The 23,780-nt window shown below is 31.1% G+C and overlaps 2 protein-coding genes across 2 annotated transcripts; both read left to right on the plus strand.

The window, feature by feature from the left end:
- Window positions 1-3,271: 3,271 nt before the first annotated feature.
- Window positions 3,272-4,502, plus strand: LOC117170881. Its single transcript, XM_033357924.1, has 3 exons — window positions 3,272-3,415; window positions 3,600-3,882; window positions 3,973-4,502. The coding sequence occupies exons 1-3, from the start codon at window positions 3,272-3,274 to the stop codon at window positions 4,500-4,502; spliced, it is 957 nt and encodes a 318-aa protein (XP_033213815.1).
- A 64-nt stretch (window positions 4,503-4,566) lies between these two features.
- Window positions 4,567-5,421, plus strand: LOC117170882. Its single transcript, XM_033357925.1, has one exon. The coding sequence runs from the start codon at window positions 4,567-4,569 to the stop codon at window positions 5,419-5,421; it is 855 nt and encodes a 284-aa protein (XP_033213816.1).
- The last annotated feature ends 18,359 nt before the right edge of the window (window positions 5,422-23,780 follow it).

A 23,780-nucleotide genomic window follows, 5' to 3' on the forward strand; every position in this document is an offset into this window, starting at 1 on the left:
GCACATAAGAGAAAAAAGGTGACTTTATATCTCATTCGCAATCTTGAAAGATTTGCTAGAGATTTGCCCAACGGAGTTCGAGCCAAAAAGAGAGAGTGAGAGAGAATAAGTGAAGGGTTGAGGGGGGAGTAAGGGAGATGGACAGAGGGCGATGGCGTGATTCAACATTGAGCGCATGCGCGTGCGTTAACAGAGAAAAGCAAGACGCCTGCATTCGGGGTATCACTTCTTACATTTTAATTGATTTGATTTTCTTTCTATTTACCTCTTGCTATTAATTTTGAAAATGTTGACTGTAAACGATTAAACGTGTTTAACAAATTTATTTTGAAGCCTCACAGTCCTAATCATATTTCGCCTTCGTCGCATCGTTATGGGAAGTAGACTTCATTCTTCAAACATGCTTTATTGTGTAGACAACAGGGATAAAAGCTAAAATGCTACTAAAGATTGTTTGACTTCTCTCAGGAAGTTCCCTGTACTTTTATATGACGTATACATTTTGCATGCGCGTCACACCTCTTCCCCTGTGCTTGCTTTCTTCCTCTGTCCCTTACACTCTCCTCATAGGTTCCTTCAACGCAATGCATCACATCTCAAAAAAAGTGCAAATATTCACTAATAAAACTCCGCTCAACAGCAGCGTCGAATGCTTCTGTGGCACATTAATTTCAGGACAGAGACCATGGACGAATTGATCTCTCTTTAACAGGCTCTTGTGAAAGTGATCCGAAATTTCACATCAACTGTGATCACGTCTCCTGACGATCGATGGACGATTGGTCTAGTACAGGCAAGGCTGGAGCTTTTACTCTCGTATTGGGCGGACTTTCATGGCAATCATCTGATACTTCTTCAAAACGATAATGATGATGACAACGGATATCCTCGCGATGCAGTGTACACCGAAATCGAGCAAGCATACATCGAATCGCAGTCCAAGCTGTATGACATCCGTGGGAGGTTGACTCCCACCACTTCTGAGACGTCAACTTCGACGGGGAACGAGACTTTACGGTTACAACGAGCAGGATCGACAAGTGCACGCCTACCTCGAATGGACGTTCCAACATTTTCTAGCCGAAGAGAAGACTTTGATGTTTTTCGAGACGCTTTCCAGGCGCTCATCCACAAAGATGAGCAGCTTCGCGATGTTTAAAGGCTGTTTTATTTAAAGTCATATGTGCAAGGGGAAGCGAAGCTGGAAGTCGACTCGTTTCCTGTAACAGGGGCTCACTACGCCGCTGTATAGGATTTGCTGCTTGCACGATATGAACATCTGAGACTGCTTGCACAAGACCACATTAATGCGCTGCGCAATCTTCGACCTTTGAAAGATGAGAATGCCAAAGAATTACAGCACCTCTGCGATACCCTGGAAGTGCACCGAAAACAACTCAAGGCTTTGGATCGTGCTATACAGCACTGGGATGATTGGTTTATCTCCGTGGCTACTAGTTGTATGGATCCGTTAACTTGGCGGGCTTGGGAGAAAGAATTGGAGAAGCTTGAAATTGACACTGTGACAAACAGTTCAAAAATGTCTACCTTCGATACACTAGTTAAGTTCCTAGGTCGTCAAAGCCGCACAATCAGCTCATTGGAAGGCAACAAGAGCAATCGCGCGGTTGTCAATCGACCATTTTTGCCACCAGGTCCATCCACAATGAAACCTCGGGGTTATCGCACGCTTGCCATTCAAGGCAACGAGAACTGTATCTGCTGTGGAGGGACTCACTACACAGGTCAATGCGAAAGGTTTATTGCCTTAGGCCCTCAAGGCCGTCGAGATATCTTCAGCAAGTCACGCCTGTGCTTCAATTGCATACGTTTTGGCCACGCCCGGGGCTTGCTCGATCCTTGCTCTGAGGTCACACTGACATCAACAGCATTTGCTTACAGGGTCAAAGCACTCTTGACAAGATTTGATATGAACATAAGCGGCGTGGGAGGAGAGCTTATCAACTGACCACGTCTCAAAACTCAACTAAATTTACACACTCCTGACTCAACTACACCAATCAGATTCGAAACCTATTATTTGAAACATCTTGGCTTGACCACTCCAGCAGTCCCACTGCCGTCTCTGGCACCTCCTAACGCTGGGCCAGCTGCAACGATTCTGGGAAAAAGAAAATCTTCCCATCATCGAGAAAATAGCACTAGACGACCAGCAATGTGAAAATATCTTCAGCAAGCATTGCCGAGACACAGACAGGCATTACATATTACGGCTGCCCACCCGACCTGACATTGTCAATGCTCTTGACGACAGTCTTCCGGGCGCAATCGCTGCTTTATCGTCATTCCATCGACGCATGAGACGGGAATCCAACATCACGAAGGCTTATATCAAATTCATGAACGAACATCTCCGACTGAGCCACATGCGTGAGTTAAACCACCAAAAGATTCGTGACAGCAGAGGACCGGTTCATTACTTCTCACATCATGGAATCTGTCAAAGAGGGGATCGAAAATCCAAGCTTCGAGTAGTTTTTAATGCCTCGCGGCCCACTTCGACAGGATACAGTCTCAACGATGCTCTATTTACTGGTCCTAAGCTCCAAACGCATCCTTGGAGGGTGATAATTCAATGGCGCCAATATCGTTTTGTTTTCTGTACAGATGGAAAAATGATGTATCTCCAAATCAGAATCGACGATCGCGTTGTTGATATACAACGGATAATTTGAAGCCCGCCTGAGGAGGAGCCTGTTAGACATTTTCAATTACTTACAGTCAGCTACGGGGAATTATAGGCACTTATCTGTCGCTTCGAGTTATTCAGCAGTTGTGCATCGATGAAGGAAAAGATTATCCAGAGGCAGTAGATGCTATGATGAGAGACCGGTACGTTGATGACATTTTGTCCAAAGCATACAGCATCGAGTCGGTCCGTCATCTTCGAGATCAACTTCGACGATTATTGACTACCGGAGGGTTTCAATTACACAAGTGGGTCGCCAACAATCCAAATCTATTACATGATCTCCCTAGTGAAGAGTGCTTTTGACCTTCTTAGATTCGCATCAATAAGGATCGCCCCGTGAACGAGCTGGGTATCTTGTGAAATCCTGAGAGCGATGACTTTCGGCTGTCGTCGTCTTCAATAGGCGCTACGCAAAAAACTAAAAGAGAGATCCTCTCAGCAATCGCAAGCTCTTTCGATCCGTGCAGCTGGTTAGCTCCTGTCACCGTGATGTCCAAAATGATGATGCAAGACTTGTGGAGAGCTGGGTTGGATTAAGACCAAGAGCTGCCTTCATCGATGGCTCAACGCTGGACGAACTTCAAGAAAAATCTGTATCGTATTCCCGATGTCGCCTTAACTCGCTGGCTTCGGAACAGTCCCTCTTGCCAACTGCAACTGCACGCCTTTTCTGATGCTAGTCGACGTGCGATGGCTGCGATTGTATATTCACGAGTGCTATCCAAAAATGATCACTTATCCACAGTGCTGCTTGCCGCCAAAACAAAATTGAACTCTATCAAAAGCCTACAGGCGCGCTGCTTTAGTTGCGAGTCAACTGCTTCGCACCATTGCAGATGATCTATGCATTCCTTCAGGGAACTGCTATGTCTGGTGTGACGCTCAGATCGTGCTTCACTGGCTTCACTCCAGTATACCTGTTGGAAATTCCTTGATCAATAATTACATCAGCCACATTCAAGAAATCATGCCATCGATCATTTGGGGACACGTGCCGTCGCAACTGAACCCAGAGGACGTGGCCTCCCGTGGAGCTAAGTTAACCACACTCACGCATGACAACTCATGGTTTGAGGGACCTGATTGGTTGCGCGAGTCACCTTTCAGTTGGCCATGCAGTTCCCTCAATTTTGCATCGGTAAACGTCAGTCAAATCGTAGCCGATGCGAGTGCTCCATTTATTTTGGCTGATGAGCTGTTGTTGAAGTTTTTAGATTTGAATCTACTGCTGCGGTTCTTGGTTTGGCTCCGTCGTTGAGTGAGGCTACGACTCAAGCGTCCCTCCACCGTCCCTATTCTGTCGCCTATCACTGCTAACGAATTTAATTACGCCTTTTACGCATGCGTCCTTCTAAGTCAACGTCATCACTTCGCACCGGAGCTAGTACAAATTCGAACGAGAGAAGGTTACCTGTCGCGCCAAAGCCCACTCAAAGGTCTTGACGTATTCGTAGATCCGATTGGTATCCTGCGAGAAGGAGGCCGTCTTCAACACTCATCGCTTTCATACAATGCCCGTCGTCCGCCGACCTTATCGAGTGCCGACCCTTCGGCTAAGCTGGTGATTACTTGGGCTCATCACCGGGCACTTCATGGTGTATTTCGCTCGACGTACGTTCATGTAGTTCGCCGCGCTTGGATAATTGGTGGAAAACGTCAAATCCAAGCACACATACATCGATGCGTTGTGTGTATCAGAGCTCAACCGAGGCCCATTAAACAGGCTATATCACCTTTGCCCCTAGAACGAGTCACTTCGGTAAGAGGTTTTACACGCAACCGGTCTTGATTATGCTGGGCCTTTTCATCTGCACGCCGCCAAGGGGCATGGATCACGTACTACCAAGGGCTACATGGCTGTTTTCGTGTGCTTCGCTTCGAAGGGAATAGATTTTGAGGCTGTCGGCGATCTTAGCACCGGGAGTCTGCAGGGTGCATTACTGCGATTTTGTGTTCGACGTGGAAAACCGGCTGAATTATGGAGTGACAATGCAACTCACTTTTGTCGCGCTGATTTGGAAATAAAAGAAGCGCTCAGCGCGATTAATTGGGATCGAGTCGCTTATTCGATGGCAACCGAAGGCATCCTCTGGCAATTCATTCCGCCTGCTGCTCCGCACTTTGGAGGACTTTTGGAAGCTGGGGTGAAATCCTTTAAAACTCATCATAAACGCATAGCCGAGCCCAAGAATCTGACATACGAGGAATTCTCCACAGTGCTTGTGAACATCGAAACAGTGTTAAATTGTCGCCCCCTTTCGCCTCTCTTCAGTAACGTCGAGGATCTAGACGCCCTTACGCCCAGACACCTTTTGATTGGAGGACCTTTCGAAACCGTTCCAGAAATTCCAGTTGAAGCGACAAATCTTGATCGCCTGACTCACTGGAAACTTGTCAAGGGAATGCGAGCTCAGTTCTGGAAGCGACGGAGCAGCGAGTATTTAAATACTCTCCAACAACGGCTTAAATGGACTCTTCAGCGCCCCAATTTAAAGTTCGCAGACCTAGTCATACTGCTGGACCCTTCTCTTATCAAATCTGATGGAAGATGGCCTCTCGACCGAGTGACTCAGGCTCATGAGGGATCTAATGGACTGATGCTTGCCCCCAAGATCCAGACATGCACTGGAGAGTATATTCGGCCCATCGTGAAGGTTTCCCTTTTGCCAATCGCCCAGACCACGACAGAAGAGGGCAGAAGACGATAGGGATTCGACGTAGGTGGACTCATCTTTGGCGGGCGGTGTTCAATGTCGTGTCGTTTAAGGAACGAGGCGGGCGGGTTGTTTCAATCTCGTGCGACTGAGGACTAGTGTGCCGTTCTGCCACTGGCGCTGCTCTTCTGCGCCCGTACGCGCTCGACTGCACTTCCTTCTTGTTAGTCAGTTACTGTCGAGACTCCATGTAAGACGGACGTACCGAATAATAAGTGAATACTAAATAAAGTGATTTATCCAGCGAAACCACCGTCTACATTTATTCCAGAACCTCAACTCAATAGGGGTGTCAAGCCCAAATATCTGACACATGAAATTCTTTGTTGGATAATTCGCCACAGGTCCCTATACTTACCGGTCACATTTTTTTAACCCTAAAATTTATTCCAAAAACCTAAACAAGTGATTTTTCCCTATGCATCTTACATGGGACATTTTTAGTCAAAACCAGCACCTGTTAAAATTGAAACAAAAAATTAAGGAATTTCTTTTTTCGCATTTGGAATGAAATTAAGGACATCGCTCCCCTCTAAAAGAGGGGAGTGATGTCTCTTACTTAAGGGAGGGATCTCTTTTTGAGCCATCCTAGTGGTCACTGGACCCGAAAACAGGGCAATGACCAAGAATTTTTCATAATTTTCAGTTTCAAAAAATAAAGTTTCTAAATAATGATTAGTTTGAATTTTAAATGCAGTACATAATACAGCGTCCTTATTCTTGAAAAATACAAGTGTAAATTTTCAAATATTTATCAAGTAAGAAAGAAAATAAATTATATTTTAATTGCAAACTGCACACTCTTTTCTCTATTTATTCTTTTCTCGTTTTTTCGCTGGAATGGTAAATCAATTAAAAATTAAATTATTTTGTTACAAAATTAAACTATTGTGTTAAAAATTCATCCTATTTGGATTGAAAATTAACAATTGTCGTACAAAATTTATTTGTTTGCGTAAAAAATTAATCTTGAATTGTTGAAGTCATCTTTTTTGGCTGAAAATTTACGTTTTTTTTTATTTCAGTTGTTTTTTTTTATAGAAAATTCGTGGTATTGGTTTGGAGATACAATTTTTTAGTGTAAAATTTAAATAAATTCTTGAAAGTTCGTTTACCTTCGCAGTTTAATAATTTAAATGTCTTTTAATTAAATTCTTTACTTTAATCTTATTTATTTGAAAATTTAATCATTTGGTTGATAATGATTCTTTTTAGGTAAATAATTAAATTATTTTGCTAAAGTCATATTCTTTGGTCGATAATACAACTGTTTTGCTTAGAATTTTCCTCTTTGAATTGAAAGTCTAACTGTTTGTTTGAGTAAATGCAACTGTTTGGTTGAAAATATTTTTTTTTACATTTAACTATTGGGTTGAAAATTTGTTTTTCTTGGTCGGCAATTATATTTTTCTCAAATATGCTTTTACATTTGAATTTAACTGTCTGCTACAAAATTTGCCTCCTGCGTCTGAAAGGTCGACAATTTAATTAAGAATACAACTGTTTTTGATTCAAGTTAAATATTTTTTTCTTTTTGAAAATTTGATCATCTGGCTGAAAATTCGTTTTTGTAGGTTGAAAATGTAAGTATTTATTTGAAAAATCAATTATTTTGTTGTAAGTTATCTTTTTTTGGTAAACAATTTGAATGCTTTGGTTGACATTTGTCTTTTTATATAAAAAAATTCGTCATTTGGGATTTTAAATTAATTTCTTTTGTTGATAAAGTCAACCTTTTTTATGAGAATTTAACTTTTTTAGTTGAAAGTGTACTTTTTTTAAATTTACCTTTTTAGGTAGATAATTTAAATATCTTCTAAAAACTTCGTCTCTTTGGTTTAAAAATCTAATTATTTCGTTGAAAATTCAACTATTTGTAGTTAAATTTTATTTCTTTTTTGTTTAAAAATTTCAAATTTTGAAAATTCTTTCGACAGCTATTTACAGTAGATAAAAATACGAACAATTTATTTGAATTAGTTTTCTTGATAAAAGAAAGATTACCAAAGGTGTAGCATTTTCAAAATCCAAAAAACCAAACGAAAATGAACATTTGTAGCCAAACAAAGCGTGATATCGGAAAAAGTCAAATGGGGAAAAACTTTACTTTTTCAAGGCCTTACAAAATTGTTCAAATTAAGTTTTAAAATTTGCTACTAAAAAATCGAAAATTCACATTTTTATCGCAAAAAACTAACAAAAAAGCAATAAGTCCATTTTGTAAAAAATAAAGCGAGATACGAAAAGAGATAGATTGAAAAAAATTGTGCACCTAAAAAAGAATAGCAAATTTTTCAGGAATTACTTTTTATTAGGATAAGTAGTTTTTGTTCTATTTTTAAAAAGCAATATTGAAAATAAAAAATTATATTTAGGTACATCTATACAAGCTACGAGAATAAGTGATACCAAACTTATTCTACCAAAAACGATTTACAAATTTTTTACGAATATTTTTTTTGATAGAAAGCCTGTTATTTTCAATTGTAAAAAACAAGATTAGAAATTTAAAAAAGTTATAAAACAAAGCTATAAGACAAAGACTATTTCAATATCCATGCATATTATAAACTGTAATGATATAAATTTATTAAAATGATACATGTTTTAGCGCAGCTAAGAATAAAATTTAACGAAAAATAAGAAACAAAAATACAAAAGCAATCATGATAAATAGAATTTGTAATTTATTCTGTATATCTAAAAAACAATCCCAGGCAGAGTTACATATAAAATGTATTATATTTGATTTAAAAGTGTTGAACATAAAGTAGAAAAGTTCATATTTCGGACAAAATCGAATGCAAAGCACGAAATACTTTATGAGAATGTGTTCGTTAAAGCCGAAAGAGCTTTAACAAAAGAGAGTTCACATTCGCAAAATTGCAGTTGTCGTTTCATTGATCTTTAACTTTAATAAATTGTAAAACCTGACTAAAATTGACGAAACGAATCGTTTATGAAAGAAAATCATTAAAATAGTGGAGAACGTTGTAATTTAGGCGCTTCCAACAAAATTGTGACAAATGCATCGTATTTACCTTTAAAAACTTCTCTCGTGTGCCTCCCATATCAGTATATTCTTTTACATCGAAATCGATGCATGCCTATACTGAAAATGTCATTCCGAAAAATTTGTCCGGAATCGTTAAAAAAGTACCATGTCAAAGGAATTTTTTATTTGCACTAAATATACTTTAATTAGTGACGGAATAATTTGTTACAAATTAATTATGTAATTATATTTCGCATAAAGTCACTCCCTTCGTTCACTTAAAATAAGAAAGTATTTTATCACGAAATTCTGGTTCTCGTGTAACATTCGCTTTAAATTGAACGTTAACATTTAACTCATATCAATATCAACGTTTTCCCTTTTGCAAAGTTATTTTAAAAAGCGATGCATAGAAACCGATTTGCTCTCGACTGCACCTGGATTTTTATATTGATGGGAATTTTTTTATCATACAATAAATCGAAATATTACCCTTTAAATATCCGCTTTTTGATCGAGGTTTGGGCTTCTGAAATTTTAAACCACGTAATCTCCTTTATTAGGATCCGTAAGTTTTAACCCTGCCCCTCCTCCGGCCTTGTGTTACGTAATATTTTTCGACTAAATTTTTCTCGTGAAAGATAAATTATTTATACAAAAATGTATATTTTATACTTTTAGCTTAGAATAGATTTTAATTTTAAATGAATAAAGGTTGAATCTTTTTTATATAAAAATGTAATTGTTTGGTTAAAAATTCAACAATTTTGTTCAAAAGTCATCCGTTTAGGTTGAAAATTCAACTATTAAGACAAAAATTCAGCTATTTCATAAAAAATAAATATAATCAAAATTCATATGTGTTAGTAGGAATTTCCTTTTTCTTGGAGAAAATGCAACTATTTGGTTGAAAATTCAACAATTTTTTTTAAAAAGCTATCCCCTTTTTATTGAAAACTCAACTATTTTGTTGCGCATTCAAGTATTTTCGCAAAAAATTTCATTCTTTAAAAGTCATACCCTGATGTTAAAAAGTCAAATTAAAATTTTTTCTAGATGAAAATTCAAATCTTACTTTTTTTAATTTTGTGTTTTTATGTCAAAAATTAAACTGTTTTGTTTTAAATTCGTCTTTTCGAGTTGAAATTCAAGTATCTTCGTAGGAAATTTATTTCTTGTTCAAAACTCATATTTTAATAGTGAGAAGTCAAACTAAAATCTTGTTTGTATGAAAATTTAAATATGAATTAAAGATGTATCTGTTTTAGTAGAAATTTTATCTTTCTTGGATAAAAATGCAACTATTTAGTTAAAAATGAATCTTTTTTGCTTGACGATTCGGCAATTTCGTTTAAACTACTTTGATAAAAATATCTTTCTTTCCGAAGATTCATATTTGAGTTGAAAATTCATCTCTTTAGTTGAAATTTTAACTGTTTTTTTTCAAACTATTATGTTTTCATTGTAAGTTCAATTGCGTGAGGAAAAAAAATGCTTTGTTAAAGCATTTTCATTCATAGAGATTTATCTCTTTTATGGAAACTTTACTATTTTGAGGAGAATTATTTTTGTATCTCTGAAAATTCATATTTTCTGGTTGGGAATTAAATTTATTTACAGAAAATTCGCCTTTAAACTAAATGATTCAACAATTTAGGTAAACTATTTTTTTTTTTCGTGACTGAAAAACCTTTATTTGTTAAAAATTAGGCATTTCGGTCGTGAAATTAATTTTGTTAAGTGAAATTTAATCTTTTAGTTTGAAATATCAACCATTACATTTTTCTGTTCAGAATTCATCTTTTTAGGATGAAAATTTAATTATTTTTCTTAAATTTATTTGTGTGATTGAAAATTCGACCAAATAATTTTTACAAGAAGAAATGAATTTTCAAGTCAAAGAGACGAATTTTTAATGTAAACAAATAGTAAGCCAAGAAGATAACAAAATGTTGATCGAATTGTTGCATTTACAATTAAAAAGCATCACTTTTCAAAAAAGGGGGAATTTAAAAAAAAAAGATGGGCTTTTTAACAACATTGTTGAATTTTCATTGAAATATGTTTTGTAAGAATTATTGACTCCTCCCTCGCCATGTAAGACAGTCCAGAAAAATTCTTGAGATATTTTTCTTGTAGAAAATAGTCATCGACTTTTCGGCACTCATGCAGCATCATTATCAAGGTAAACAATAAATAAAATTTAAAAATATTCGAGCAGGCAGAAACAGCAAAAAAGCCACGATGCTCTTTTTCTGACCCCCATTTTTAATAATAATTAGTGAAATTTTAACAAAAACATCTACGATGCAAAAAAATTCCATAAAATAAAAACCTATCAAGATAATCAAAAACCAAAGTTTGCCAAGTAATTGTACAAGATATCTAAATTTTTTTATTGATGATATTAAAAAGATTAGAGAAACTTTAAGAATACAGTTAAAACTTAGTTGAAAGTTAAACTCTTTTGATAAAAAATAATTCATTTTCCTTTTTAATGCATTTTTAATATTTTATAAAATGCTGAATTCAATCAATTTAAATATTTAGATAGTTTTACACATTAGTTAGCAAACTTTGTCTTCACAAACTAGGTAGATTTTTTGGTATTATTTGTACCTTTTTATTATATATTTTTTTAAATTATTGTTTATACATTGTAATCTACAGGTACATAGAACAAAAGCTGAAATTTGCATAAACTTTCTTCTACATTTTAGTAGACACCCCAATGATTTTATAAATATGATTATAGGATATACTTAATTTAAACTGAATATCTTAGCAGAGCAGGTTAATGTTTATGTATGGAATCTTAAAAATATATATATTTTTGTACTAAATACTAAGGTGTAAATTTATTTTTTGTTTCAGGTACGCATGACTCCCATAGAGGATTATTTTCCATTTCATAATAGAATTTGATGATCGTATTGGTATGTAAAATATGGTTTTGAATCATTTCAAATCCTTCAAATCAACCTTTTTCTCATTTTTACTGAGTTTTTTTGATTGAATCAATTTGAATATTTAGATAAAAAATCTGTTTCAATTCGCCTGCAAAAAAATCTGGAATTGTCAGGAAATTCTTTTTGGATTTTAGTTGTCACCCTATACATGGTTAAATTCATGTAATAATAAAATGATTCTTAAATTTAAATAATTTTTTGGTAAATGTAATATCAAACTTCTTTTGTTTAAAAAAATATTTTCGTTACAACAACAAACTATATCTTTAATTTCAATTGGATAAAACAACAAAGTAATTTTTGTGTGTTAAATACAGTTTATTTTGACCGCGTATTAATAAACAAATTTTTTTAATTCAAAGAATTTTTTTCTCTAATCGAAGAAACTTTTCTCTGGGTGTGTTAAACTGAACACAGGATAAACCAATTCTTTTTTTAAGTTATAATTAGATTATATCCCTAAAAAAAACTCGCAAAAATTGGGTAATTTTATTCATTTTTAATATATTGGATATTGAACTAAAAAATTGGAGAAATTACATATCAAGATTTTTCGCAGTGTAAAATTACCAAATTAATAATAAAAATATATACTTATTTTAATAATAATTTAATAAATAAATGAAATTTGCAATCAAAGTTTCTCAAGTAATTATAATAGATTTTCATAAAAGTAAGGTACGATATCCATCTCTTTTGGTTAAAAATTAGATTTTTTATAATGAATTTTTTTGGTTAAATATTTATCTTACTGTTCAAAAGTTAACCATTTCTTAGAAAATGATCTTTTTGGTTAAAAATTCGAATATTTTCAAGAAAATTCGCCTTTTTAGCCAAATAATTTCATAATTTGGTTAATTTTTTTTCTTTCTCTACTGAAAAATCTACCTTATTAAAAACTTCGTCTTATTTGCTTACAGATGCTTCTTCTTTTTTTTTAATTGAACACTATTGTGCAAAATTACATACCATTTTTAACTTAAAAGTTACTTTGTAAAAATTTCATTTTCGTGGTTACAAATACATCTCATTGGTTAAAAAATTAACTCTTCTGTTGAAAATTTAAACTTTTTTTAGACTTGAAAGTTTGGTTTGATTTAATTTTTTGGTTGAAACTGAATTTTTTTGGTTGAAAATTAATTTTTTGAACTCAAAATTTAATAGTTCTGTTTTTTTTTAACAATTGATCTCTGTAAATGAAAAATTGAAATGTGTTTTAGATGTGTTGCAAATTTTATGATTCACCTTTGTAACTGATAAATCAACTTGTAATTTGAATATCAATTTTTGTAATAAAAAATTGTATGAGTTCATCTTTGGTTGAAAATTGGTATTTTTCGATTTAATGTTCAACTAATTTGTGAATAAATATTTTTTGTAGATTAGGAAGATATAAAATATTTTAGATTTCTGTAACACCCGGTAGGTTTTTACAACAAAGTAAAAAAATTATTTAGAAAAAGTTATAACAATTTTCAAAATGTAGAAACTTGTAGCTTATTGTTTTCTTATTTACTTCTCTACAAAATAAATATAAGAAAAAATTATCTATTTGTATTTCTTTTAAAAATTTTCTAATCCTTATCCACTTTTTTTCCACCAGGCTATATCCCTCTATGAAATTTTCGGGAAACAATAATTTAATATATAATAAATGATTTTGACTTTCTCGTTTATGTTTCTTGTTCTCGGAATGCTTTTACCAATTTTCCATGACAATCGATTCGCCGTTTGCAATTTATTTGGACGCAAAATATGGTAATCCTGGATGTTAGCATTTTGAAAAGAAAGTCCAATTTGAAGCATTGAATTGGCATCTGTGCAAAAGTTTCTGAGAAATGCGAGACGCCCAATATGCGAGCAGTATATTTTCATATTTATATCCGATCCGTCGGCTGCACATACGTAGCATGGACATGCAGTCAATGCTCATGTGGCGCGAGTTACGTTAGATTTATGCGGTGAAACACTATTCGATCAGTATGATGACGCATCGGGGCGAATGCATACGATGGACATGGTTCGTTAAAAATTGAATCTATTTGTGCATCAGGGCGTGAAATTCAAATATGAGAAATTCCCCCAGCAATTGGCTCTCAAATCCATAATCGATATTTCTACTAAATCTGTCGCGATTATGCATTTTATTCACATGCTCCAAGGAAAAAAGTAAAATATTAAAACCAGCTCGCTCTCTTAAATTTATTTAGTAAAATTGTTGCTGGTTGAATCAACCTTTTAAATTATTACTGGTAAATCAGTTATTTCCAAACTTTGACTGGGTAAACTAGTAAGTGACTGTATGTACCAGTGATACTAAATAATTTAACCAGTGATGTAGCGCCTTACGGGGCCAAGAAATGAACCTCCATTATCACTGATTCCATTAGCATTGTCAATTGTCACTGGTGAACCAGTGACTTCCAGACTTTGACTGGGTGAAGCAGTAAGTGACTCAACTGAGACAGCGTTACAGTTTCAACCAGTGACATAGCGCTCCAAGCGGCCAAGGAATGAACCTCTATTGTCACTCGTTAAATTAGCATTTTGAATGATCGCTGGTAAACCAGTGATTTTCCGACCTTGAATGAGTAAAATATCAAGCGACTCAAGTGAAACAGCATTAGTTGATGTACTAATAATGGCAAATGATAGATTCAACCAGTGACAAAGTGCTCCAAACGGCCAAGACATGCACCTTTATTGTCAATGGTTGAATTAGAATTTTATATTGTCACTGGTGAACCAGTTATTCCCTGCCTTTTATAGGTAAACCAATAAGTGACTCAACTGAAGCAGCGTTACTAAATATACAAGTGACGCTAAATGATAGATTCGTTCAGTGACATTGCGCTCCCCGCGGCCAAAACATGAACCTCCAGTGTCACTGGTTAAATTGCCACTTTGAATTACCACTACTATAGTAAACTGGTAAATTCCTGACCTGACCTAGCTTATCCAGTAATTAACTCAACTAAAGCAGCATTACTGAATGTACCAGTGACGCCAAATTCAACCAGTGATGAAGCGCTTCACGCTGTCAAGACATTGTCATTGACAACTTCATTGTCTCAAGTGGAATTAGCATTTTGTATTGTCACTGGTGAACCAGTAATTTTCGGCCTCTAAATTGGTAAACTAGTAAATGATATAGCGCTCCATGCGGCTAGGACATGAACCTCAATTCTCATTAGCTGAATTAGAACTTTGAAAGATCACTGGTGAACCAGAAAAGTAAGTTTAAAAAAATATAATTTTAAAGAAGTTACCACAATAGCGATGAATGATAAATGTCATGCCTAATCAGCTGACTGACACAACACGAACGACCAGCTGACTAATGGTACTGAGTACCAGTGAAGCTTACTGGTTGAACCAGTGATGAAGCTGAACTGAGTCAAACAGTGAAATTTAACTGATTTACAGTGATAATTTTTTTCCATTTCGACAAGTGATATTTCACTGTTTAATTTTAAAAAAGGATTCAAATTACTTACAAAATCAAAATTCTAACATTAATGATCCCATTTTAAAATACAACCCCAGGTCTCAGGCTCACGACACTATTGATACTTTTTGACTTTTTTTAGCGATAGCACTGTTTTGCTACTATTTTGAAACAGAAAATGAGACTGAGGATACTATTCTTTTTAAATTGTCTGCTAATTCCACTATTTATTTACTTTTCTTTAAACAATATTTTTAAACTTCTTCGCTTATTGGGAATAAATTTTCTTAGTGGCTGATTAGGGGCCGCACAAAATGTTGAATTTTTGAACTAGAAAGAAGAATCCTCAACAAAGTACATACATTTTTCACCAAAAAATTGGTTCGTTTACCTAATTGTTAAATTTCCAAGCTAAACAGATGAATTCTCTATAACCTGATTTAATATTCAACCTAAAAATACTCGAATTTAATACAACAGGTAATAGTTGACATTTAAAGAAAAAATATTTTTATTTTAAATGAAAACCAGTGGATAAAACCAGCCGAGATACATTTTCAATAAAATACTTGTATCCTTAACTAAAACAGTTTAATTTTTAGCCCTAAAGTTGCATTTTTAGCCGAAAAAATTTCTTTTCTACGAAAAAAAACTAATTTGTAACAAAATACATTGTTTCTTCTACCAAATACTTCAAGTTTCAAACAAAATGATGAATTTTCCATAAGTGTACGATTGTTTTAGGATATACGTGAATTTTTAACTGGAAACTTCAATTTTCAATAAAAAATCAAATAGTTAAATTTTCAGTCAAAGAAAATCAGTTTTCAGTTGAAAGCAAAGAATTTTTCTATATGACTGTTGTATTTTTAATCCAGTATAGAATTCTGTACAAAAGAGTTGTAACTGAAAAACTAATTTTCGCTCAAGATAAGGAAAAAAACAGATTAATTTTCAAACTAGCAGTTGCATTTTTGACCGAAAAAATTTATTTTTGGCCCTATTTTTGTATCATTCTTGCATCAAATTGTGTCAATTTTTAGCAAAAATAATTAATCTTCTTCGAAAAGGCGATTTTTCAAACAAATGCATTAATTTTCATCCACAGCTAGTTGAATTTTTAACAAAAAATAAATAAAATTTAAAAAAATTAATTATTATATATTCAGTTTAAAAAATATATTTTCAGTTTTTTAAAACAAATTTTCAAAAAATTACATGAATTTTCAAACAAATGAACAATAGATCTGATGTTAGTCCGAATTTTATTTAATTATCTTTTAGTAAATATTGTTTTCTTTTCTCACAATTTTTAATCGTCGCATTTTTTACAAAAAGGTTTAATTTTGTATCAAATAGAAGAATTGTATAACATATTGTAGAATTTTCAAGCTAAAAGGACAAATTTTCTATGAAATAGTGAAATTTTCAACCCGTGACTCTTTTAAAGTTGAAATCATAAAAAATACAAATTTTCAATAAAACAGTTGCATCTTCATCCAAAACAGAAGAATTTTCAACGAAACAGTTGAATTCTTAAACAAGAAGAATAATTTTTTGCCAAAAATGCACATTTTCAATCAAATAGTTTCATTTTCAATTGAAGGGATGAATTTTTAAATAAAATTATAAATCTTCAATTAAAAAAGTACATTTTTAACAAAGCAGTTTATTTTTACACCAAAAAAATGGATTCTTGACGAAGAATTTAATAGGTAATATTTCAACTAAAAATTGTTTTCATTTTAAATAAAAAAGAGTCGACTGTATAGATTAATTTTATATCGAACATTTGAATCTTTAACCCAATAAGATGAAATTTTTTAATTTTAAGAATTGTATCTTCTATATTATTTTTCCAAATTTCATCAAAAAAATTGTGAATGTTTTTGATTTTTTTAAATATATGTTGAAATTAATTTAAATCTGAAAACTAATTTGACAACATAAAAAATTATTTGAACTTTTTCCAGAAATCTTTCAAAAAAGTTCATTATCATGTAACTCTTAAAAATCCTTAAAAATCCTTAAAAAGCTTTAAGGATTCTTTTTTGCAGTCTTCAAAACTCTGCATTACAAATTTTAAAAAAATTTTAAGCCTAAAATTATTTTCGAGTCTTTTCAAAACTTATAAATATCTCTATATTAAACATGATCGAACTTTTTATAAAATTTTGCAAAACTGAAATTTTTAAAAATTTTTCTAGATTCTTTTTAGAATCGTTAAAAGCTTATTTTGAATATATTAAAATCTTTTTCAAGTCTATTTTAAAATTTATTTTCCAAAATAAGAAAAGTATTTTTATTTTTCTCAAAAATTTGAGGAAACGTTTTTTTTTTATTCTGTTGTAATCTTTCAAAGAATTTTTAGGCACATTGTGTTTGTGCAAAAACAAGCATACGATAAACTAATAAGATAAAATTTTTTAATTTTAAGAATTGTATTAAAATCTTTCAGGTTTTTTTTAATATTTGTGGAAATCTTTTGCAATTTTTGGAAATCTTTTTAGATTTTTAATGTTTTGTAAACTTTTGAATATATCAGAAAATTATTTGATTTTTTTTGATTTTGCAACCTGCAAAATTGAAAATTTTTTCTGTAAAATCTTCTATATTATTTTTCCGAATTCCGTCGGAAAATTTTTTAATGTTTTGAAATGGTTTTTAATTTCTGTTAGAATTAAATTTTTTTAATGAAAAATCAGTTAATATTTTCCTTAAAATCTTGAGAAATTTTATTTTATGAATTGTACTGAAATATTTCAGGTTTTCTTTGATATTTGTGTAAATTTTTGACAATTTTTTAAGATTTTTATTGCTTTGAAAACTTTTAAATATCTCTGAAAATTACTTGAGTTTTTTTTATTTTGCAGTCGTGCAAAATTGAAAATTTTTTCTTTAAAATTTTCTAACAGACTTCTATATTACTTTTCTAAATTTCATCAAAAACATCGTAAGTGTTTTGAAATGTTTTTTAAATTTATGTTGAAATTGATTTTTTAAATGAAAAAATCAGTTAATATTTACCATAAAATCTTAAGAACAATTGTTTATCTCTTAAAAGCTTTTAAAATTGTATTACCTCTTGAATGCTTTAAAAATTCTGTTATATCTTAAAAGCGTTTAAAAGTTTTGAAAAGCTTTTTTTCGAGATTTCCAAAAATCTATATTTCGTTACGGATTTTTTAAAATCTACAAAAGATTTCAAGCACTTCAAAACTTGTAAGTAACTATTGAAATAAAACAAAGTTTTCAGTTTAAATTTTGCCAGGAAATATTATTGTCGACGGTGATAATTTTTGGATTACATCCATACAAATTTTCTCGTATCAAAGATTTTTGGAACACTTAGAAATACATTTTGATCATAAAATGAAATAAATTATTTGGAAAATTTTTTACGACTATATTTAAAGAAGCTCGACAAATTATGACTTATCTTTATAATTTTCTTATCATTGAATGGAAGTCTACAATTTTTTAATAATTCTTTCCCACTAAAATATCCACCTGACTTTAAAAACAAACCTTTTTTTAATTTATAATATACAAAACGCAATAAAAAAAACCTTAAAAGACATTACCTGCATTACCCAGGGAAATCGTTATTACATAATTATAACGTTTCATTAAGAAAATGTGAATCGCTTTTTTAATATGGATGTCTTAAAAGCAGAAAATGAGCAGAAGCTGGAATACAAACTTAATTTTTTTTTAATTATAAATTATAGAGACGGAGCTGCAAATTTCCTCTTAGCAGTTTTAATTATTTAATTGCACTGAGATCAAAAGATCAGAGATAAGCTCTAAAATCGCATATCTTATACCGAGAATTTTTATGCAGCTATTCAGACACATTTAGCAGAAGACTCGAATCAACTTCAGATCACTTTCTGAGCATTCGAAAAAAAGGAACTCCTTTTTTTAATTGTTTTTTTTCGCTCGAGGATGATGTGCCTAAAGGTTCTTTAAAATGTTACAACAGAATAAAAAAGTTTCCTCCAATTTTTGAGAAAAATAAAAATAGTATTTTTACTTTGATTATATTTAATATAGAGACATTTATAACTTTGGGAAGATTTCCAAATAATTTTAAGTTTTAAAATATTTTTGAAAATACGTAATGTAGATTTTAAAAGACTAAGAAAAAGAAGCCTTAAAGCTTTTCAAGGATTTTTAAGAGTTACATAATAATGAACTTTTTAAAAAGATTTCTGAAAAAAGATAAAATAATTTTTTATGTTGTCAAATTAGTTTTAAGATTTTATCAAGATCGAATTTTAAAGACTTTAAAATATTTTTGAATAATAATAAACATACATTTATATAAAATATTCTCAATTTTTTTTCAAACTTCTACAAATCCTTCATATACTTTAAACGGCCTCGAATTTTTATAAAAATAAAAAAAAATCCTATAAAATAAAAATAATGTCACAAATTTTCTATAATGTATACTTTAAAATAAATAAACCAGTAAACTCAAAAATGAATAGTTATTCAATATTTTATTTTGTTAAAAATATTATTGTTCCCCTCAAATTATAATTTGGTTCAAATTTTTTTTATTTTTTTTGACTGAAAAATTTTTTTTGGTTGAAAATTTTTCTTTTTTTAGATGAAAATGAACCTTTTTGTTTAAATTTTGTTTTGAAACATACGAAATTTTCAAAAATCTTTTGGAATTCAATAAAAAAATTTAGAAAAATTATATTTATTTACTCTCAAACACAAATAACTTCAAAAGTGAGTAGCTATTTAAAATTTATATTTTGCGCTAACAATTATTTTCCTCCTAAATAAAAAAACTACACCGAAATAAAAGAGTTGTGGTCAGCAATGGAAACGAATGTTCGAAGGAAACAGATGATTTATATACCAGAAGAAAAGAATTAAAAAAAAAGTTAATTTCGATCAGGAAAAGAATAGAAATAGTTGAATTGTTAACCTATACAGGATAAATTAAAAAATTGGTTTTTAAAAGGTAACAAAAAAACGATTTTCCCAAAAAAATAGTTGAATTTTTAAATAAATATTTTAATTTTTAAGCAAATAGCTTATTTGCAACTAAAAATATGAATTGGCAGCCAAATAGTTTATTTTCTAACAGATTCTAGAATTTTCAAGCTAAGAGAAAACAAATTTTATACAGAGCTGCTAAATTGTCAACCCGAAAAACAGTGCAATTGAAACAAAAAAGACAATTTTGTGACAAAATAGTTGAATCTTTAACCAAAACAAATAAATTTCCACTAAGTAGTTGTATTTCTAAACAAACAAACTTAAATATTCTTAGGCCCACCATTTTTAACCAACAAAGACCAATTTTTAACCAAGAAGATTAATTTTCTATAAAAAGACATATTTTTTAGAGAATGCATGAATTTTCTACCAGAAAAAAATCAGTGCCCAATTTAAAATATAAATTTCTAACCCAAAAAAGAATAGTTAAATGTTCAGTGAAAAAAATTAATCAACAACTAATAAAAACTCGTTTTTAATGATAAATTAAATTAATTCATTTGAACTTTCAACAAGAAGCGATAAATTTCTGGCATAATAGTTGATTGTTAAACTTAAAAATTGAAATTTCCTACAAAAATAGAAAAGATAAATTGACAATTTAGAAAATAAATTTGTAATCATGAGTGAAAATGATGTTTAAAAAATTAACCTAATTTTCAAGCAAAAAAGTAGTTTAAATTTATACTAGGTAGTTGAATTTTTGACGAAGAAAGATGAATTTTTAATATAATAATTTCATTTTTAAAAAAATCATATTTTTACAAAAATGGAATTTTAAAATTAAAAACATAAATTGATGAGATCATACAAATCAGTTAAATTTCCATTTAAAAAATAAAGTTCTAATTAAAAAGGAAACGAATTTTGAGGAAAATGGTTTGTTTTTTATTCAAATGAATGAATCTTCAAATAAAAAAATTAATTTTAAACATAACTTAATTTTTCAACTAAATAGTTCAATCTTAATCTTACACAGTTACATTTTATACAAAGACTTAAGTAGTTAAATTATCATTTTTAAAAAAAGTCGACCAAGAATGAAACTAATTTTCAATAAAATAGTTCAATTTGCAACCAATAAGAATAACCTTAAAATTTTTTTTATCAATTCCATTTAAATGTATACTAAGTAGTTACATTTTTAACGCAAAAATATGACTTTTAAATAAAACAGTTTTACTTCCAAGAAATAATTAATATTTCTAAAAATAAAAGATGAATTTCCAACCAACATGAATTTTCAGCTAATCACTTGCATTTTCCACTAAATAGTTAAATGTCAAACTTCAAAAGTTACATTTTTGAGAAATAATTTAACAATTAAATTATCATTAAAAAATCAATTTTCAAAGGAAAAGAATAACCTTCAACAACAACAACAAAAGATTTCAACAAAGTAGTTCAAATTTCAATATAGTTGTATGTTTAGTAACAAAATTAAATTATTATCAAACCAGTGGCATTTTCAACAAATAATGAAATTTGTTGAGAAACTAGATGGATTTCGAAACAAAAATATAATCGTGGACTTTCCAGAGGGAATGAATGAGTACTTTAAGAAAAGAAAAATAGTTTTGGGCCCCTAACCTGTTCAGTTAATCTGACGTCTAAATGAATTTTTAAATTACATTAATGTTCTCAAATTTAGAAAAAATATATTTGAAGAATTTAATTAACAGCACTCTTTAAAAAATCGAATGTTTGACACAAAAACCTCCATAGCGTCTGCTATTTTTTTAATTCTTGAAAAATTAGGGAATCTTTTTTTTGTGAGAAAAGAAATTTGCAGTTCAATGTTGCAGAAGACCTTAAAAAAAAAATATTTACGTCAAGCACCTGAAATTATGCATGTAGCTTTTCCATCGCTAAATGATTCATAGCAGAGTGCTGTGTTGGGGGACTGTCACTCTTGAGTAGAAAGAGTGCTTGGCTACGCTTGGCCCATTTCTTTGTATCTTTTCATCATTTTTAATTCCGTTCCACCAGATTACAGAGGAATACTTAAACAGCACGCGGCATTTCTTAATTATAGTTGATGTATAGTCGAGGTATTCGCGCGCTTCAAGCTAACGAACGACACTCTTCTTCCTTCATCCCTATTCTCGTACTTCGTCGCCATCCACTTCCCACCCTTTCTAACCCCATCCCCATTCACACCAGTTTTTCCATTTTCTTCCTTCCCCTAATTCCTTTATTTTTTAATTATCAGACTATTTACATTCCGGCCCTTCAGAATAGCATTCTCGTGACTCTTAGATGCCCCCCACTCCATTCTTTGTCTTAAATGTACTGTCAAAATTTCGTTGAGACCATTCGCCAAAATTTTCGGGACGCAATAAAGTCGCTGAATTGGTAATTTTTTAAGTAATAATGTCCTGAAAATAACTTCCGCAAAAATCAATAACGATTTCGTTAACTTTTCTAGGTTTTTAGGAAATTTACCGAGCCAAAAAGGATGATTTCTCTGCTATAAAAGATTAATTTTTAATTCAAAATGACGAATTTTTAATACAATGGTTATATTTCTGACGAAAATAGATGTTTTTCACAAATTACTTGAATCTTCAGCAGTATAATTAAACTTTTAAAAGAATAGTTGAATTCTTGACAAAATAGAAGAAGAATAATTTACTACAAAAAGACCAATTTTGAAGAAAGTAGATAATATAGTTATATTTAGTTATATTATAAGTAAAAAAATTAGGCTGTATTAAAAAAACTAATTTTCAACCAGTTGGATTCAACTTAAAAGTCGAAGTTTGAACGAAATAGCTAAATCCACAAACAAAACGATGCATTTTCCAAAAATAAGATTCAATTGTTACAAAAAGCATTAATTTGGTACCCAAAGACAAAGATTCAACAAAATACATGAATTTTTGAACAAATAGTTGTTATTTTTGAACTAAAAAAGTTTTGCTTTCAACCAAAACGAAACAAATGAATTTGAAATTTTTAAAAATTATATAAAAACAAAACTATTTTCAAACCAGTTGAATTCAACTAAAAAGTCGAATTTTTAACTAAATAGTTAAATCCACGAACAAAAAATTGAATTCTCAAGACGCAGGAATATTCTTCTGCCAAAAGACAAATAATTAACGAAATACATGAATTTTCAATTAAATAGTTAAATTTCCCACTAAAAAGTCAAGTTTTTAACCGAAAATGGAATTTATAAATTTGACATAAAAAAATCCAATTTTCTACAACAAAAAAACAACTAATATTTTTCCAGTTAAATTCAACTGAAAATACGAATTTTCGAAGAAATAGTTAAATCAATCAAATGGTTGAATTGTTAACCAAAAAAGTACTAGTATCTAATAGTTTTTATTAATTTTATTGCATTGTTAGATTTAAAATTGTATATAAAATAACAATAATATTTAGTTTCGAATAATAAAAGCGAGGTTTTTAAAAATAATGTTAGTTAAAATAATATTCCTTTTTTATTACTTGTAGAAAAATTATTAAATACAACTTGATCTGAGAGAAGCTTTTTAGAGTCTTGCTCCTAATTAAGAGCCTCTAGCGTCGAAAATTAAATCATTGATGCGTACTAATAATTTAACAGCCTCAGCGCACTATTTCATGGCCGAAGGGCGCATACCATATTTTACATAATAAAACAGCCAAACTCTACTTTTTTCCAATTATCGTGAAATTTACGTTTATTTTCCTCTTCTTAATCGAAGGAGTCCTAAACTGAGACTAATTTCATTATCGCCCATTAGTAAATCCCAAGTGAATCATATAAATTTATAGTTTACCAGCAGCCACTTTTACAATGCAGGTTAAATTTACTTTAAACAAATATGGATTTCAATGTAATGGAAAGCCAAGCTTATAATATTCCAAAACTGTATTAAATTTTTTTTTAAATTTGTATGCAGATCGCCATGGAATTTTCTAG

Source organism: Belonocnema kinseyi, chromosome 4, assembly GCF_010883055.1.
Source record: "Belonocnema kinseyi isolate 2016_QV_RU_SX_M_011 chromosome 4, B_treatae_v1, whole genome shotgun sequence".
Classification (NCBI taxonomy): domain Eukaryota; kingdom Metazoa; phylum Arthropoda; class Insecta; order Hymenoptera; family Cynipidae; genus Belonocnema; species Belonocnema kinseyi.